This window comes from Eschrichtius robustus, chromosome 10 (genome assembly GCF_028021215.1).
Source record: "Eschrichtius robustus isolate mEscRob2 chromosome 10, mEscRob2.pri, whole genome shotgun sequence".
In the NCBI taxonomy this organism is placed as follows: domain Eukaryota; kingdom Metazoa; phylum Chordata; class Mammalia; order Artiodactyla; family Eschrichtiidae; genus Eschrichtius; species Eschrichtius robustus.
The window spans coordinates 84,376,040-84,395,263 of NC_090833.1; the positions used below are offsets into that span (position 1 = coordinate 84,376,040).

At 40.4% G+C, this 19,224-nt stretch overlaps 1 protein-coding gene across 4 annotated transcripts in view; it reads right to left on the minus strand.

The window, feature by feature from the left end:
- Nucleotides 1-13,836: 13,836 nt before the first annotated feature.
- The window catches only part of AGTPBP1 (ATP/GTP binding carboxypeptidase 1), a 181,991-nt gene continuing 176,603 nt past the window's right edge, over nucleotides 13,837-19,224 (minus strand). For all 4 annotated transcript variants that reach the window (XM_068553274.1, XM_068553275.1, XM_068553276.1 and 1 more), the window contains one exon: nucleotides 13,837-14,337. In XM_068553274.1, coding sequence (XP_068409375.1) covers nucleotides 14,160-14,337 — 178 coding nt within the window. In that variant the 3' untranslated portion in view covers nucleotides 13,837-14,159. The remainder of the gene's footprint in view (nucleotides 14,338-19,224) is intronic.

A 19,224-nucleotide genomic window follows, 5' to 3' on the forward strand; every position in this document is an offset into this window, starting at 1 on the left:
CATCTCCAAAGTCAGCGACGGGTGCTTCAGATCTCTCTGACGGATCTTTCTGCCTCCTTTCTCTGAGTCCTCTGCCTTCCCCTTCTGCTTTTAAGAGTTCGTGTGATTACTCTGGCACATCCAAATAATCCAGGATAATGTCCCTATTTTGAAGTCAGCTGGCTGGTAACTTTAATTACATCTGCACAACCTAGATTAGTGTTTGACTGAATAACCAGGGAATGGGAATCCTGAGCGACATAACTAGCACTTTACTGATCACACTCTTCTTCCCTCCCATTTGCTAACTTGGTTTTTAGCTTAATTTTCTTCTTGCATAGATGGAGGCCCAAGCAAGTCTAATACAAATTTCACTTCCTTTCCACTCTTCTGATTTGGGGGGTATTGGGGTGGCAGCATGTCTGCCATGGCAGAAAAACCACTGGACTTACACACCACACAATCACATACCACACCACACACACAACACATACAACACACACATACCATATACACACCCCACATACACACATATACCACATACACCCACACACACACATATACCACATACACACATATACCACATGCACACAAACATACCACATACACACCTCAGCACACACACACACACACACACATCCTACGTGACTCATGCACATCTCTTAACAGGAGATCAGCTAGAAACTTTGAGATCAGGAAAAAAGATTATGAAAATGGTACCATTTGCTCGAATTACTTGGTTAATGAGGACGTTTCTGTAAAGACAGGTATTTTCTGCTCGCCCACAATGGGAGGTAGAGGGGCGAATGCTCCAGAGCGTGAGGGGCAGTCACCCAGATCTCTGTGAGGACTACCAGTAGGGCGTGTCTCTATGTACGATCAATTTGCCAATGTTATCTGCCTTAGGTAAATATTCTGTCATGTGATTGCGTAAATTAAGGTGCTTGCCTAAAATACCTTCCATTTATACATGTAACAGAAACCAGAAACACTTTGTGGAGGTTTGAACAACGTGCATGAGTAGACGAGGGGCTCCGCACTCTCCACTTCCCCACGCTGACCCTCCTTAGGGACCCACTCAGCAAACTCATTAATCAGGAATTTGTTTGCAGTTCTGGTGGGAAGGAAAATTATTTGTCAATTGCTGTAAGACCTGCTAGCCTCGGAGAACTGCACTCTGTGACATACTGACATAGCCTAGAATCCTTAGTTGAAACGTCAAGATCCATAGTGCACATGCGCTTGTTAAATCCAAGCCCATGATGTCAGACAGAGCACAGGTAACTTTGGTGTCACTATCTCTGTCCGTTTTCCCTCCTGGACTATGGAGCAGGTTGCAGCAGGCCCTGGCTCAGAGGGAGGGTGGGCTTGTTTCTGATTTCCTAGTGGGCCTCTCACCCAGGGGCAGCTAGTGGCCTGAGGGATCTGGGGGTCAGCTACAAACTCATCCCCAAATAAGGCAGTTGAGAGGCAAACCTAAGAAACCCAACTGGTTGTTGGATCCAGAGGTGAAATCAGGGGTTGATACCCTCCCAATGATTCTTTAGCTTTCTAAAACATAACACTAATCCCGTTGCTTATTTGCTTAAGATCCATCTGTAGCTCCCCACTGACCTATGGAAACAAACTCCATAGCATAGCTTCCAAATCCTTTCATGACCAGAGCACCCCCCCACCCCCCACCCCGCCTCTCCTCACCTTCCCACCTCCAGCCTCTGTGTGTCTTGTTCCCTCTGCTGGAACACCTGCACCTTCCCCCACCTGCTCTGCCTGCACTCCCCCCGCTGCCAGCTCCCTTCTCCACTTTTCAAGCCCCAGCATTCTTTAAGATCCAGCTGGGTCTCACATCCCTGCACGTTTCCCAGAGGCCCCTTTCGGGATTGGTCATTCCCGTGTGCCCTCTCGGCAATTTTGTCCCTTCTCCTGGCGTCATGTTCTGTCTTGCATCGCTGTTGTTTATTGAAACCATGCTTATCTCCTCCATGGGCTCCGAGTTCCTTGCAGATAAGAACCACGCCTTACTCCCTTTCTCGTTCCTTTCGCTTACCACGGTGCCATACACATCGGTACTGAATAAAATTTTGACAAACGAATGAGTGAATGAATGCTCTCGATTAAGAGCTGCCAAACTCATAGGCAGATTTTCTACGTGTCTCAAATCCAAAGGCAGGTGGAATTTCTCCTCCAAGAATAGAACAATTAAATCACTGAGGCAATAAGAAAGAAAAACTTTTTTTTTTTTTTTTTGGATAGACCTACCAACAATAGAAAGTACAACTTGTAAACAAAGGATAGGAACATAAACATAAAGCTTTGAAAAAAAAGAAGAAAAATCAGTCCTGAGGTGCTTTGCTACAATTCTGAAAAATAATCAAAATCTTAACCAGTATTTGGGCAATGACTTGACATTTTGTGCCTTTCAAAATACAAAATGTACCAGCACAACTGCGGACCAATGATCAGACAACTAGTGTCACTGAAAAGTCCATTACCAAATCCCATCTGCCCAGATTTCTCATTTCACATGCGCTAACATCTTGCTGCTCTCCTATGCCACCACTTAAAAGCCTCATTATTAGGCATGGGGAGTGCATATTTGGATGGTAGAGTATTTGCAATTATCCTTTAAGGTGCTTCCCAGAGCTATAAAGTCAAAGCTATAAATGGCAAGATGGTTAATGTAATTGTCAACAGACTATGAAACAAGTCTGAAATTGAGTCAGTTCTGCTCAGCCTAAAATGATGTGCCAGCAGAGTGTACACATCAGAAAAGATTTGATGAGAGGGCGGTTCAAGGAGCAGAGTCAGAAAGCTGAGTGGCCTCAGGCAAGCCACTTAAGCTCTCTTGGACTGAATTCATCTTAAAAAGAGTGGCGGACTCAATGACCTCTGAGGGTCTTTTCAGCACTCAAGATTTTATGGAAGGACAGAAAATTTCTGAAATACTAAGTAGAATAAATGAGAGTCAAATGGCCCACCACCCACAGAGTTACACTATTTACTGAGCTGTTATTTTGTCCCGGGCTTTATACATGACACCCTACAAATCTGGGTTTCTATAACCTCACAAGTTGTAACAGTATTTGGTGAATTAATTAAATAGACAGTAAATTCTCCGCCCAACGCAAACTATTCCAAATTAGTAAAGTAGACCTATGAAAGGGCATCCTCAGCTCCATAAGTTATTTAAATCAGACTCTACTCAAACAACGATGTGAGTGACTCCGCAAGCCCACACCAGGCCCTGTGCCCCTCCCAGTGATAACCCTGATAAAGGGAAACACTCATTTTCCCAGGAATATTACCATCTAGTTTCATCAATAAGGACAACAAAATAGAGACATGCGTCTGACAAAGATGCAAAGGCTGAATTAGTCAGGTACTAAGAGCTGTTGGGTTTGCCCTGCTAGTGGTTCACTGACAAAAGTGTCTCCAATTTCCACAAAGTCTAGTGACATTTTTGACCCCAAAGGAAGAGGCAATTTCTAGACAGTTTTAAGCAAGATACAAAGACGATAGACTATCTCTTGCTTTCCTTTCCTCTGTCATAAATGTGCATTATTATCTTGTGGGAATAGAGTGGACTAAATCCCTGAGTTGCATCATTTTCTTTCAGCCAATAGGTTGCCGCTCTTACTTCGGGTCTCTATAACCTCACCAGCTGTGATAGTAGTACTTGGTGAATTAATTAAATGGACATTAAATCCTCCACCCAATGCAAACTAATCCCAAGTTAGAAAAGTAGACCTATGAAAAGGCACCCCTGGTTCCTTTGAAAGAAGTCAGATAATTTGAAAGAATCCACAATTAATAAGATCCCAGGCCTCTGAAACTGGGACACAAAAAACAAACGTACTGTGGACAGCTGGCGAACACAGGGGTGGTGCTGATGAGCAGGGAGGCTAAAGATGAAAACAATCATTTGAAAGATCTATGGAGAACTCGCACCTTGGGTGTTATTACATCTGTCCCTAGTAAGTTCCTAGGCAGGCGGCTTTGACTTGCGGTGGGGGCTATTTGAATATTAACATACCAAAAATGAAAGGTAAAGTCTTGCTCTGCTATGCCCAGATTCTACCCCTATGTCATCCTGTGTGGACTTGTAAAATAACACAATTTTTGAAACAACTTTCCACTTCTCTAAGTCTGCAAAAGTAAGTTTCATTGTTGCTGCACAAGTTGACACTTGCATATGATGCAAAACTGCCCTGTGAGTCACAGCTCTGTCACTGCCCCTGATTCTGCATTTTTCGGCCCATTGATTTTACTCATTAGAGTCCATGACTGTCTCCATACACAGCCCCCCTTGCACTACCTGTACAGTGGATCCCAGGCAGGTGCCTAAGGGGTAACGGACACGCTGTAAAGTGTGGTACTTCCCTCAAGAGGGAACTCTCACAATCCATCTTTATTAATCAATGGTTTCTCATCATGTTGATCCTCTAGATTTATAAACAAGTAGCACAGGAGATATTTTAGACATATATATATAATTATTATATAATAATATATATAATTATATAATAATTATATATATACAATTATATAATAATTATATATATATAATTTTTCTCAGGACCTGCTTTTTTCTTTCCTTTTAACAACAACAAAAGGTTTATGATGGGTATAATTGGGGAACTGGACCATGTAGTGGCTGAATTGCTATCTGAATTCCATCACGCTTACCCACAAGGAGGCATATGACGGGGGACAGCCCATAAACAGAGCTACTCCTGGGAAGTTAAATGTGACGGCCATCCTGTTACAGTTCCTGAGTTAGCGAGGGTCCTGAGATTGGACTTAGAAGCATTGCACGATACCTGTTCCTTGAGGGTATAAGCAAATTGGCAGGCCCATGTAAATAAGCCATGCTTGAACCATACTGGCCATGAAATGTACTCCCTGGTGAGATACTGTGGAATCTGGGATGACAACTTTGTAAAACCCCTAATGCCAGTTCTTTTTTTGTTGTTGTTGTTTTTTATTTATTTATTTATTTATTTATTTATTTATTTTTGGCTGTGTTGGGTCTTCGTTTCTGTGCGAGGGCTTTCTCTAGTTGTGGCAAGCGGGGGCCACTCTTCATCGCGGTGCGCGGGCCTCTCACTATCGCGGCTTCTCTTGTTGCGGAGCACAGGCTCCAGACACGCAGGCTCAGTAGTTGTGGTGCATGGGCCTAGTTGCTCCGCGGCATGTGGGATCCTCCCAGACCAGGGCTCGAACCCGCATCCCCCGCATTAGCAGGCAGATTCTCAACCACTGCGCCACCAGGGAAGCTCTAATGCCAGTTCTTAGTAGTCACTTTCCTGCTTGACTTGAATAAGAATCAACTGATTTTCCAACATTTATTAGTTGTGTGATCTTTAGCAAGTTAGTTTCCGCATCTGTGAAATGGGGATAATAGTACCTGTCATAGGGTTGTTGTGAAGATTAGACATACACATAGTACATAGATTGGTGCCTGTAGCATTGTAGGTACTCTGCAAATGCTAGCCTTTATTATCATCAAAGCGAAAAGCATTATTTTATTCACTCCAAGTATAGGACAGATCAACGTGCTTTGGAGTGGTCTTACTAAAAGGTTTTGTAAATTTAATGGGCTTACCTGGAAAGATATGTGAAACTTTCCGCGTCACATTAACTAGAAGTAAAGCAATGTAAAAGAGTCCTAGAAATCTCTTCCTGTTCAGGATGCTTATGCTTTTGGGTTTGGTATACAAACCCTAGGAATGACCCATGGTGGATGTCTTCTACAATGCAAGCAAGAGTGCACCTTGTCAAAATGGTACAGCAGCAGTTACCCAGCTTTCCAGTTGATACTATGGCACTCACACCTTTAGAATTACCAAAACTTGAGGATGATGCAAGCCAAATTTAACCAGCCAATGAATAAAAAAGTCTCTATAAAAATTTGGTCAAGGGGCTTTCCTGGTGGCACAGTGGTTAAGAATCCACCTGCCAATGAAGGGGACACGGGTTTGAGCCCTGGTCCAGGGAGATCTCACATGCCGCAGAGCAACTAAGCCCATGCGCCATGACTACTGAGCCTGCACCCTAGAGCCCATAAGCCACAACTACTGAGCCCGCATGCTATAACTACTGAAGCCCGCACATCTAGAGCCCGAGCTCTGCAACAAGAGAAGCCACTGCAGTGAGAAGCCCACGCACCGCCAACGATGAGTAGCCCCCGCTCGCTGCAACTAGAGAAAGCCCGTGCACAGCAACGAAGACCCAATGTAGCCAAAAGTAAATAAATAAAATAAATAAATTTATTTTTTTTAAAAAAAGAACATGCTATGGACTATACTTAAAAAAAAAAATTTGGCCAAGAACGCAATCATAAACTAATACAAATATAAAGCTGGAGTGTTTAGGTTATCTTATTCTTGTTTTGTATTATAAAAACGCTATATTCCTCTAACTAAAATTCAATCTAGAAAAACAGGTAATTGTGGACTTATTTCTAAAGCTTATTTGTTGGCCCTGTCAGTTAAAGTGATAATGCAGTTACAGAATAAACTATCTTCCCAGTAAAAACATAAGTTCTTTAAAGAAAACAAAACAAAAATGTACTTTAGGTTAAGTCTATGAGACAAAATGTACTCTAGGTAAGTATGTTAGACAAAATTCTTTTCCCTCACCATCACAGGTATAAAAGCAGCCTTGAGGGAAAGCAGAAAAGACAGAGAAAGGCTTGTACTAAACCATTACCTGTTTTGTTAAACATAAAAAAGACTCCAGGGTCTTTTTCCTTTAATATATATATATATTAAAAATATATATATATATATATATAAAATGGTTAGAAACAAAAACTGGATGGACCGCCCTCCTCCTAACCACCCATAAAAATACTGATTTGGAAAATAGGAGAATCATTCCATGGGCGAAAAAAGAAAATTTTTCCATTGAGAACGTTTTCATGAAGCACCCAAGAGAGTGCTTCACACACACCCGATACTGTCAGGTTTCGCTCTGCCCACACACCTTGGGGACCCTGTGGTGCATAGTGATAAAACAGTTGCATATTTTTCCAGCGTCATCAAACTATCTACACAAGGCTGGCGGGGACGGCTCGTTTTCAGAGGTGGCACAGGCCGCCGATTACTCCCTGGGAGAGAAGCACAGAGTGGTCGGCAAAGGGGCCGAGGGCGGGTCTGAGCCCCAACTCTGCTATATACTAGAAGTCCAGGTAAGTCATATGGCCTCTCTAAGCCCCACGTTCCTCACATATTAAATGGCAATGCTAATGTATCTGTTTATTAATAGTGCTTTCGTGATGCTCAAATGAGGTAACTTTTAGGAAAGCACTTCTTAAAGAGCTGTTGAAATGCTTTTTTTTTTAAAATTATTTATTTATTTTTGGCTGTGTTGGGTCTTCGTTGCTGTGCGAGGGCTTCCTCTAGCTGAGGCAAGCGGGGGCCACTCTTCATCGTGGTGCGCGGGCCTCTCACTATCGCGGCCTCTCTCGTTGCGGAGCACAGGCTCCAGACGCGCAGGCTCAGTAGTTGTGGCTCACGGGCCTAGTTGCTCCGCGGCATGTGGGATCTTCCCAGACCAGGGCCCAAACCCGTGTCCCCTGCATTGGCAGGTGGATTCTCAACCACTGCGCCACCAGGGAAGCCCTGAAACGCTCTTTAATCTATGAATCTTGTGTGGATGAAAGGCAGGGATCTGTAGTTCAAATCAGTGGGTGGATGGAAATTGGTAACTGAGTAATATTAAAACTTCATCCCATTATATTTGCTCATTGGTCTAACTGATGTAACTCAACAAAGGGATCTCTGATCCCTCTCAGCTTGCTCCCTGGGTCCATCTTGTTATATGATGCACCACTGAGGAGGTATTCACTTTCAATATTAATATTTCACAACATTTGTGTCCTCCATTACTACTACAGAGAACTTTCAAGATGCTGGAAAGTCAGCTCTTGGGATAATATTCTTTCTGAACAAACCAATAACAGGTCTCATCACTGAAGGAAATAATTCCTGAGTTTCAAGTAGGCAATGACAAAAATATGTCTTGTTTCTGGCCCAGTAAACTTTTCTGGCAGACACAAAATAAAAATGAGTTTGTCTGACATGTTTGAGTGGATATCTGCTGGTCTTGCCTTCCCAGAGTGTCTCTTCCTTTTAACATCTCTTAGGACATATGCTTTGGGTGGAGCCACCCCTTCAGGGATGGACACTGAAGGTTGCTGGGTTTTCAGGTAGGTTTCAGACATACACACCTGTGTAACAGACATATCTTCTCCAGTAACAGAAAATTCAATTTTAAACAGCCTACACTTTGAAGGTGATTTATAACTGACGCAATTGAGATTTCACATACAGCTTGACACAGGGCTCAAGTGAGAGAAAGACGCAGTTTCCCTCAATGTCTTGCCTCTGTTCCTTCAACATTGGCTGTCTCGGGCACGCTCTCCTCTCAGGGCTGTATGGTGGCCGCCAGCCAGTGTATCTTTCCTTACCAAGACAGGGTCTTTGTTCCAGCACTACCTTCGCAAGTCCCGACAGTCATTCTGTTTGGATTGGCTTAGATGGTGTGCCCGCCCCAGACGCTCAGCAGAAAGAACAAGCTGGCTGGCTCGGCTCAGGTCATGGGCTCCACTCCTGAAGTGGGTACCTCAGAACACACAGATCTTGAAGGCTGGTTAGGGCAAAGGGGAGACTGGATGTGTGCCCACAGCATCCTGTAAGTGATCTGGGTTAAAAAGTGGTGTCGTTTTTGATATTTTTTCATCTTGTGTAGCTCTTCAGGAGGGGGAAATAAAGGTTGGCAAAGGTAGTTATCATTGGACATTCCTCTATAGTAAATACAAATTATACTCCTTTAACAGCAAAATTTTTAGATTCCGAAATTTATCCTATCCAGTTCATGCACTCTGTTTCAAGTGCCCACATTTTGAAAGAAAAAGAAAACAGATGAAATGTCAAACATTTCTAAGAATTAAAAGGAGGAAAACAGGAGAAAAAACAGTCATAGATAATAAAAAGAATAGGAAAGCATAAGTAATTTTAAAAAATAAGGACACTGTAAATAGAGTACATAACTTGACTTCACTATTTTACTATGAGCACTGAACATGAAAATACATTTTCAGTCTTAAAATTCTCTACTTAATTACACCTTCAGCTAGAGAAAAAAAGCTTGCAGAGAAGTTAACGTATTTTCAAAGGTGTAGACTTTACATTTATTTATTAAACACTAGCCTTTCCACTTTAATTTCCAATAATGAGCATCTTTGCCTTTTATAATTTCTTCACATTTGCCATTTATCACAGATCTTTTTTTTTTTTTAAAAAGATGTTCTGTATAGCAATTTTTTTTTTTTTTTTAAAGATTTATTGATTGATTGATTGCTATGTTGGGTCTTCGTTTCTGTGCGAGGGCTTTCTCTAGTTGTGGCAAGCGGGGGCCACTCTTCATCGCGGTGCACGGGCCTCTCACTGTCGCGGCCTCTCTCGTTGCGGAGCACAGGCTCCAGACGCGCAGGCTCAGTAGTTGTGGCTCACGGGCCTAGTTGCTCCGCGGCATGTGGGATCCTCCCAGACCAGGGCACGAACCCGTGTCCCCTGCATTAGCAGGCAGATTCTCGACCACTGCGCCACCAGGGAAGCCCAATCACAGATCTTTATGTGGCCTAAAAGTACACTAAAAATATTTGGAAGATCAGCATCATAATTACCCCGACCGGATTTTTCCTGCTGCTCACCTCATCTTCGCTGGGCACTCTATCAATGGTGTCTTTGAGATGGAGAGTAGAATCCAGCTGATATTATAAAAATAAACCTTCCTAAATATTTGGAGCCATATCTCTTCAGCCCTTTAAAGCTGTCTGGGTTTACAGGTAGGAGGGCACTACAAATCCATTTCCACTTCACAGGGCTGAGTATGCTGTGTGCAGATGCACATCCACAGAGACCCCTTCAGTACTCACCAATGTCAACCATGTCCCAGACTCCCAAATACCACTGTGACTGGCCTGCATGATGCCTCAGATGCCACCGTAACAGGGCCATTCACCTAGATTTAGGTACTGCATGTTTGGCAAACTCAAATTGAAAAACAGGTTGAATGACTCAATGCCCCCAGTGCTCTGAAGACTTGATCAGATTTGACAGAGGGTGCCAGCAGGTCCAAGAGCCTGAGTATAAAGAAGGCTTATGAGGTAGAATGGGCAGAATAAATGGCCATGGGCCTAAGTTACTGTTCAGGGTCTAGAAAGAGGAGGCCACCACAAAGGCAGACCAGTATAGGTAAGTAGAAGTGCTTTATAAGTATCATTAACAGCGGAAAACAACTGAATTGTAACACTTCGAGGACTAAATCTTCAAAACACTAACGCTCATAAAGAAAATGAGACTTTCTTCTTAGTTTCCTTTTTTCTATGCAGGAATTTGAATATGCTTTAACCAGAGAAATATTTACTTAATAATTAATGACAATATTCTGTCATGTAAAGTAGAATAGCCTTTCAATTAAAATATTGCTTCAACAGGTTTTTTGCTAATGGAGAGAACTAGGGTTTACGTACAGCTACTAAACTTTCACCAAAATAGGAGAAAAATTCACTGATTTTCAATTAATATTTTGTAATGATTAAAATACATATGGGAAAACGAAAAGATTTCTAAAGATACATTTATAGTTTCATTACTGTAATTTATTTCTGGATCATGCACAAAAACAATTCCATTAGTACACTTATTATATTATCCATTTCAGTGCTTATATTAATATGATCATCTTAATTTGGATACTTGAAACTCAGAAGTATCATATCCATTGCGGTTCATATGCTCTCCAAAGTGGAACTCCAGCTTATTTATTTGTAATTAGGATTCAGACAAATGTCCATGTTTCGAAACACCACACAAAAACTGGCAAAAGTGGCAGAGACTGATTAAGAAAGATACTTAATGCAGAACAAAATCCTGTATTCAAACAACACTATGACTGCAATAAAGGAAAAGCCATTGTGAACCATAGGTTTTTGCCAGACAAATTTTATAAGCTCAAGAAAGACCGACTCTCGAGCTTTTAATATTCCTCATTTTGGGGGGAAAGGCAAAGAACAGCATCTCCTTCTTTGGTAAGAATATGAGGCTAGTTGTCAGGAGACCTGGGCTAAAGCCCTGGCTCTGTCCCTCAGTGACCCTGTGACCTCACCTGATCTCTGCCTATTTTCTCGATTCTGCAGATTAGCTTGATGTAACTCATCCCTGGTGCTGAGAAACTGCGATGCTGAAAGAGCATCAGGTCACACCAGTGACTCTCACAGTGTGGCTCCTGCAGCGTCACCACCTGAGAATTTTTAAGAAATGCAAATTTGGGGGCCCCACCTCAGATCTACAGAATCAGTAATCTGTGTTTTGAGAAACAAGTCCAGGTGATTCTGATGCACACAATATATATACCGTATAACCAGGGGTCCACAACTCCCAGGCCGCAGACCGGTACTGGTCCTCGGCCTGTTAGGAACCGGGCCGCACAGCAGGAGGTGAGCGACGGGTGGGCGGGCGAGCCAGCAAAGCTTCACCTGCCACTCCCCATCGTTCCCCATCGCTTGCATTACTGCCTGAACCATCCCCCACCCCCACCCCCACCCCCGGCCCGTGGAAAAACTGTCTTCCATGAAACCGGTCCCAGGTGTCAAAAAGATTGGGGACCGCTGCTGTATACAGTTTGAGAACCACTGCATTAGATCAAAACTACAGTTAAGAAATTCACAGCTACAAATTCACCGTAAATCAAATAAATCTAAATTCCATAATAGACTCAGTTTATCAGCCACATTAATTTTCAGGATTATGGTACTGAAGGCACCTCAATCATTCTTTGAAAATCTAAAAAGACATAGCCACAAAGGTAAAATTTAGGGCCTTTTTGGCTACAAATAGCCTATGAAACTTAGTTTTACCCCTCAAGTTAGGATTTTAAAGTATTTCTTACTTTTCCAAAGCTATTTATTGTTAAAGAAAAAAGTCATTTCCTAACTATAAAGACTTTCTCTTCAATCTCGTGAATAATTATTTAATAAAAGGCATATTCAGGTTTGTAAATATACTAAAAGATATGCCCGATCTATAGAAAATATTATAGCAGTACATAAGGGGTTTTTACACTGCTAACATAAGAAACACACGTTCTGAGTTATTCTGCACATTCTAGTAGCCTCAGTTGCCTTGGTTTTTAATGTCTAGTTTTGTAAGATCCAAGAGAAGTGCACATACAGACATTGTGGCTCCATAATCCACCCTCTGAAAATATTATAATCATATATGTAATTACTTTCTATATATAGAAATAATAAAATAACTTTATGAATTGTTAGATAAATTATTAAATAAATAATACTTTACCTTGCTAAGGTATCCTCACCTTTCAGGTCACCACACATTAAGAGGGCTGGATCAGTTTCACAATCTATTTAGTCTTTATTTTCTGACATTAATAAGAATTAGGCTATTTAGGGAAAAGACCTCATTATCAAGGCCCCTTGCTATGTTTTTAAATGTGGTTCCTCTGACACCAAAAAGAAGCTACACTGTGGATGAAATGCCTCAAATAAAACAATGAAAATCATTGATTTGGAAAATGCAAAACTCTGAAAAATACTCTTTTATAATTTCTTTTCCATAATTACAGGTTTTTCAAAAAAGATTTTAAAAAATTCTCTTCCGGAATAAGTGAAGATAATGTGCCAAAACCAAAGCACCCGAGTCCTGGCAAGAGTCTGTTCTTCAGTTATCTTTTTGGATTTGTTTTGTTACAACAGAAACTTAGTTCTTACAGCACTTATCCAAAGACCCTGGACTTGTTTTATTTTACTTGAGGACAAAGACATTCTTGCAGCAGGACAGCTTAAACTCAGGAAGATGTCACTACAAGAAAAGGCTGAAATTCACTGCCATCTTCTAGGACTCGGTTACCAGTGTCAGCATGCCCTGAATTCACTTTAGCACATCTAATAACAGCACAGCTCAGGAGGTGCTATATAAACTTCATATACATTTAACAATGGCTCATAGCCTCACTGAATTTTTAAAGCTTTTTAACAAACTGACTGCAGTGATAGACTTTAGGTGCAGCCATGAGACACAATTTTAGAGAAAAGGGCTGTTCAAGTATATTTTTTATGATAGATAGGTATACTTATGCTATAAAAAACTTAACACTAGGGCTTCCCTGGTGGTGCAGTGGTTAAGAATCTGCCTGCCTAATGCAGGGGACATGGGTTCGAACCCTGGTCCGGGAAGATCCCACATGCCTTGGAGCAACTAAGCCTGTGATCCACAACTACTGAAGCCCGCGTGCCTAGAGCCTGTGCTCTGCAACAAGAGAAGCCACCGCAATGAGAAGCCCATGCACCACAACGAAGAGCAGTCCCGGCTCACTGCAACTAGAGAAAGCCCACGCACAGCAACAAAGACCCAATGCAGCCAAAGATAAATTAAAAAAAAACAAAAAAAAACTTAACACTAGTAAATTAAGCATTTTTTTTTACAAATTTTTGTCAATGTTTTCAGATGTCAGATTATCATAATATTCCCCCAAAGATTCTATAGACCAAATAATCTGAGCTGGTTAAAAAGAATGAAAAAATGAATGCAACATTTAATAGAGCTTTTATTTGTTCAACTTGGTAAATGTAGAATGTAATGGTTTCAAGGAAAACTCTGGAGTATTTCAGTCACAACTCAACAGTTAACATGATTCTGAAGAACAGTCTTATCTTCAATATCTACCCACCCTTACACAGACACATCTACAGGAATCCATGTACATACATATTAGTTTTCAACAACCCAGGATTCTCAACAACTCTAGAATTTAGATTTTATATTCTCACACACTTCAAAGTTATCCGTTTGATGCAGGATATAACCATAAGGAGATAAAAATTCATGCAATGATACTCAGGTTTTGAAAAAGTAAATCCAATATTTGATACTTCAATGCTATGTAAAGTGCATTGAATATCTCAAATAAAACAAGTGCCAATTTCATCATGAATTAATAACATATTTATTGTCTTGAAACCAAACAGGCCCAAGCTGCTTTCTGTCTTTCTGAGTCACCTCTCTATACACTCATTGCTCTCAAACTTCCTGTGTAATGAAAACCAAGATATTTCATTTCTTCTTTGCAGTTCACAAGAGATGGCAAAGGGCTCAAGGTAGGTATGTTCTTGATAATTCAGAGTCAGAAAGTACTTCTTCTTGTGCAGAAGGTTCATAGTCTCCTGCATTTTCAGCCAATTCAATATCTAACTCATCATTACTTTCTGCACTGTAATCAACTTCTTCAAGGAATCGAGGTTCATCTTCATCCAAAACATAAGTGGTGGGGCTGTAGCCAAAGCACATGGAACACACAAGATTTCGTTAGTTTTCAAGGCTCTAATATGAGATTATTTGGCCATACTGGATTAACTTTGATTTCAATATAATACAAGTAATTTGGGTTAATTTTTTAAATGTTACCCAAATGAACAAATTAAGAAATTTATAGTAGCGGAAATCTATTGCATTGATAATAAAGGGTGAAATGCTGATTTCTAATTATCTGACAAGAGTGTCAATATATATGCTACAATTAGATAGCTACAAAAAACAATGGACTCGCTCATTAGGTTACTTCTTTGAAGGATTCCATCAATTTGTAGACTCTAAAAGTGTATTTTAATCACTATAAATCAAGTAACAGATAATTTCAACAGGCTTTATAAGAAACTGTGGTATCTAATTGGTTCCTCCAGTGATGCCCTGAAACCACTTATTCTAAGTCTGTAAAGTAATTATTTGCCATGAAAACGGCCCATATACCCATCCTCACAGTTTCCACTGGTCAAGAATAAAAATGAAAAACAAGTGAACACTCCATACCCAGGTTAATTACTTTCCCTTAGGACACAGAAGAAGATATTTGCTAAAAGCACTAAGTGCTTCTAAATATTTCATTAGGCAGGCTGTTTGGGATTAAGACAACCCTTCCACTAGGGTAACATATTCTTTCCTCTTCAAAAAAATCACAGTATTCTGACTTCTCCACATTTGGGAGATTTTACACACACACACACACACACACACACACACACACACACCCATATCAAAGAAACACTACAGAAACATTTCAACGTCCCCATTTTGTGAGCAAAACGATCTTAGCTTCATATAGATATATGTTTGTTTATATCCCACCTACTTCCCATTGCTGATACAATTAAAAGCTATAAAATCAGACAATAAACGGGGAACAATAATCTTGTCAAATGAGCAGAGAAAGAGATGTTATTAGGCACCTAAAATGAAAGAATTCCTGCAACTGAATATTAATTCAGTTCAGATATCTGGAAGTTTAAACAGGAAAGACAAGTTAATGGATTATATTGTTCTAATTTTCTGAGACAAGAAGGCAAAACTCATCTGGTGAGAGTATCTTTTTTCCTAGAATTGTTTTAATCTTGCTAATTAAGGAAAAGAGAATAACACATTGCAAAACCACCTTGATCTTGTATAGTAAACTTCCTCTTAAACGCTGAGAGCTTGCACCATGATACAGTAGTCCTGATAAATCAAGCTGAGTGGTTTGGAAGATTGTGTAAGACTTTACAATACATCTAACATTCACAAGAACAATTTCACCATTATGCAACTAAAATATCATCACTCTGCTAGGTTTTTAGAAAAAAAAAGTTGGATTAAAAAATTATTTGCCTTTAAAATGACAATTATACTCTTTCTTTCTTTTGAAAAACTGTTAATTCATTCCATCTTGACCTTGGTGTTTCAAATTCTCAGGGTGTCCCAGGGAAGCTAAATACTAAAAAATTAATCAATTTGAACAAAGGGAAGGAGTTTAAAGAAAAAGCCTAGTCTTACAAACTGTAAGTCAATAAGGAAACTGAAGGAGAGAAGTTAATTCAGGGACAATAAAGATGCCCAGGATCAAGCCACAGAAGCTTCCAGAAAACAAGGAGACTTGGAGCTGGCATCAGATGCTGGCAAGAACTTTCAGACAGAGAAGCACAACCTGGAAGGCAAGCTCCTGGAAATTTAGAAGAAATCCCACAATAAAGAACGTTCAGTGCTCTGGATACAGAAAATAATTTAAGACTGTAAGTTCTTGGTTTTGGCTTATTCATATGCCGCCTGTGACATGAACTCCATTCACGTTCTGGCATCACCCATTCTAAGAGCCAGGAGTGGACTAGTTTCATATTCTTAGCCCACTGCTGTAACCCACACTGGCCCTGATATTTGACTCCGGTTTCTGTGGATCCTAACAAAATCATGTTCCTAGCCCAGCTTCATTAAGGACAACACCACAGCTGAAATATTCGGTATGTCCTGCAATGGCAAAGGGGCCATCAGTGCTAACTTATGGTGGGGAGGGGGGCAGAGGGGACAGGAGAGGTCAGTAGATCTGGGTTTAAGGAGCTAGAGGGATACCGAGATGAGGAAAGAGAAGGAAGAATACAACCCCCATCGCTCACTGAAAGCAGCCTTCTTACTGTCACTTTAGATGCTCTTCTTTTATTAAAGCCCACGCTGCCCTTTCTCTATACACGCCCTTTGTACCCTGCACATTCTATCTGATGTTTCTCATATGCATTTGAAACCATCTCTTGAGGGCCTGCCTTCTCAGTACTAAATCACAGGTGTCTCTTGGCACCTCCTGACGGTCGGCTCCCAGACTACCTGATACACTGTAGCCCTGAACAAATGTTTGCTGAACTCCATGAGAAGCCACAAGGTTGACAAGATCATCCATTTTCATATCACCCAATCCCAGTGATTTTACCTTAGTGAAAAAACTTAAGGCACAAGATCAATCCTAACAACTCAGCTTTACTTTTATTAATAATTCCAACATATGTTTTGAGCGCTTTACAACTCAGGAAGTTCCTGCACACACATGATCTCACACAATAACCTTCACTTCAGAGAAAGACTAAGGTAATCTGCCCTAGTGTTATAAAACAATCCCTTTATATCAGCAGACAGGAATTCAAATATTATTTTAATCATAAAAAAAGAAAGTCTAATTTTTTTTATTGGGGTATAGTTGTTTTACAGTGTTGTGTTTGTTTCTACTGTACAGCAAAATGAAGTAGAGTTCCCTGTGCTATACAGCATGTTCTCATTAGCTATCTATTTTATACATATTAATGTATACATGTTAATCCCAATCTCCCAATTCATCCCACCCCACCTTTCCCCCCTTGGTGTCTAATCAACATTTAATTATTTCCCATCACTACTACGTTGCTTTTCCCACCACTACTTCCTTGTTCCCCTCATTTTCTTCACATATGTTTACTCCTTTTGCCCTGTTTTTGTTTCATTCTAATAGCTGTTCCATATATACCTGCCTTAATGTCCTTCTATTCTGGATTTTAGAAACATTTCATTCTAAAAGAGAATAGCATTTTAATTCAAAAACAAATCCTCCTCATGCTGCTTCAGGGTAAATATCAAAACTTTCCCCCAAAGGGCATTCTCACAGGACAAATCATTGAAATTCTCTGTTGTATGGTATTGTTATGATGTGGACAAGGTTTATAATTCTGCTTCATTCAGATTCAGAAGGTTTTCTGGCTATCCTTATGTTAAACTATTAAGCACTGCACAAAATTAAACCTAAAAAATTAAGTGTCTCCCTCAAACGTACACTCATCTGCTGCCATTACAGCTGTTCTGACATCCGAGACACCAGAGTGTAGACCCTCGGCTCTGTTACCTGTACAAGCACGGAGGACACATGGAGTCGGAAAGTCTGGGTTTGTGCCTCTACTCCTCTGTTAACCAGCTGTGTGATCTTGAACAAGTCACTTACTTTCTCCAAGCACCAGTTTTTCTCAAGTGTAAAGCAGCCCCACCACCTCACAAAGTGGTCTGGCTCAAATTAGATAGTAAATGGGAAAGCATTTGAAACTCCTAAGCTGCACAAATATAAAATGTTATTATGACATTAATAAAACCTACCTTGTTAAAGAAAAAAGTAAATCAATCTTTCTCAATTCCTAAAGAGTCCAGGTGATGGGCTGCCCCAAGCCTAGCAGACTAAAAATGCTGCCTTACCTTTGTAACTCAGGATCCTCCCTTAACCCTGCACTCTTTTACAATTCTGAGACCAACCTTCCTGTATTCAGACAGTAAAATTTTAAAATAAATAAATAAAGATACCCTGGGGGAGAATTTCTGAAACTTATTTACAAACAGAAAAATATTCCATTGCCCACATTGTCAGAAATTTGTGACTCGCTGACTGTGTCTTTCTTGTGTTGAAATGTTAAGTCTAAGGTGAAAGAAAATCTCTATCTGCACAAATATTGGAGAGTATTTTACTTATATAATTTGATTCCTACCCTATAGCCTCTACTAAATATCACAAAGTTAACAAAATTATCCATAAAAAACACAAATAACAACTTTTGTCAGTCTTAAGTGCCCACGGCATACATATAAGTACTTGCACACACATTCACACGCAACACACACACACACACACACACACACAGTGTACAGAATGTTTAAAAAGAGATTATCTATTTGGAAAAAAAAAGGAAAGTTAAGTTGCTAATTTACTGATACTTTGTTGGAAAAACAGTGTAACAGTTGCCTTTGGTTAACAGTTAAGTCACTAAACTCCAACTTAGTTTGCTATTGATCTAAAAACACTCCTTGTGCATAATGAGAGGGTTAAATGGTTAATTCCTAACTAATACAGGACAGCTCCAAAAACTGAAACCATTCCCTTTCAGTAATTTTGCTTAGTCATTTGGAAGATGCAAGATATAAGGAAAGTACAGGGGAATTTTGGAGTTAGACGTGGATGCAATTCCTGGTTCTGTCAGGAATTACTACATGGATGACCTTGATAAATTCATCTCTGAGCCTCGATTTACACACATATGTAGAGGGGTTACAATTCCATCTGTCTCTGGTCATTCTCAGTAGAACATTAAAATCTCTGAGATTAAAAAAAAAAAAAAAATCTCTGAGATAACAATCCAACTTAACAGAAATTCGGAATGGGCACGCGTGTTGGGGGTCCCAAGACCACCCCAGGTTTAGTGATTTGCTAGGAAGATTTATAGGATTCAGCACGGAGTTGTATGCAAAGCTATGACTTACTACAGTGAAAGGATACAAAGAAAAATCAACCAAGAGAAAAGGTGCATGGGGCAAAGCCCAGAGGAAACCAAGGGCAGGCAAGGGCAGTGGCTAAGAG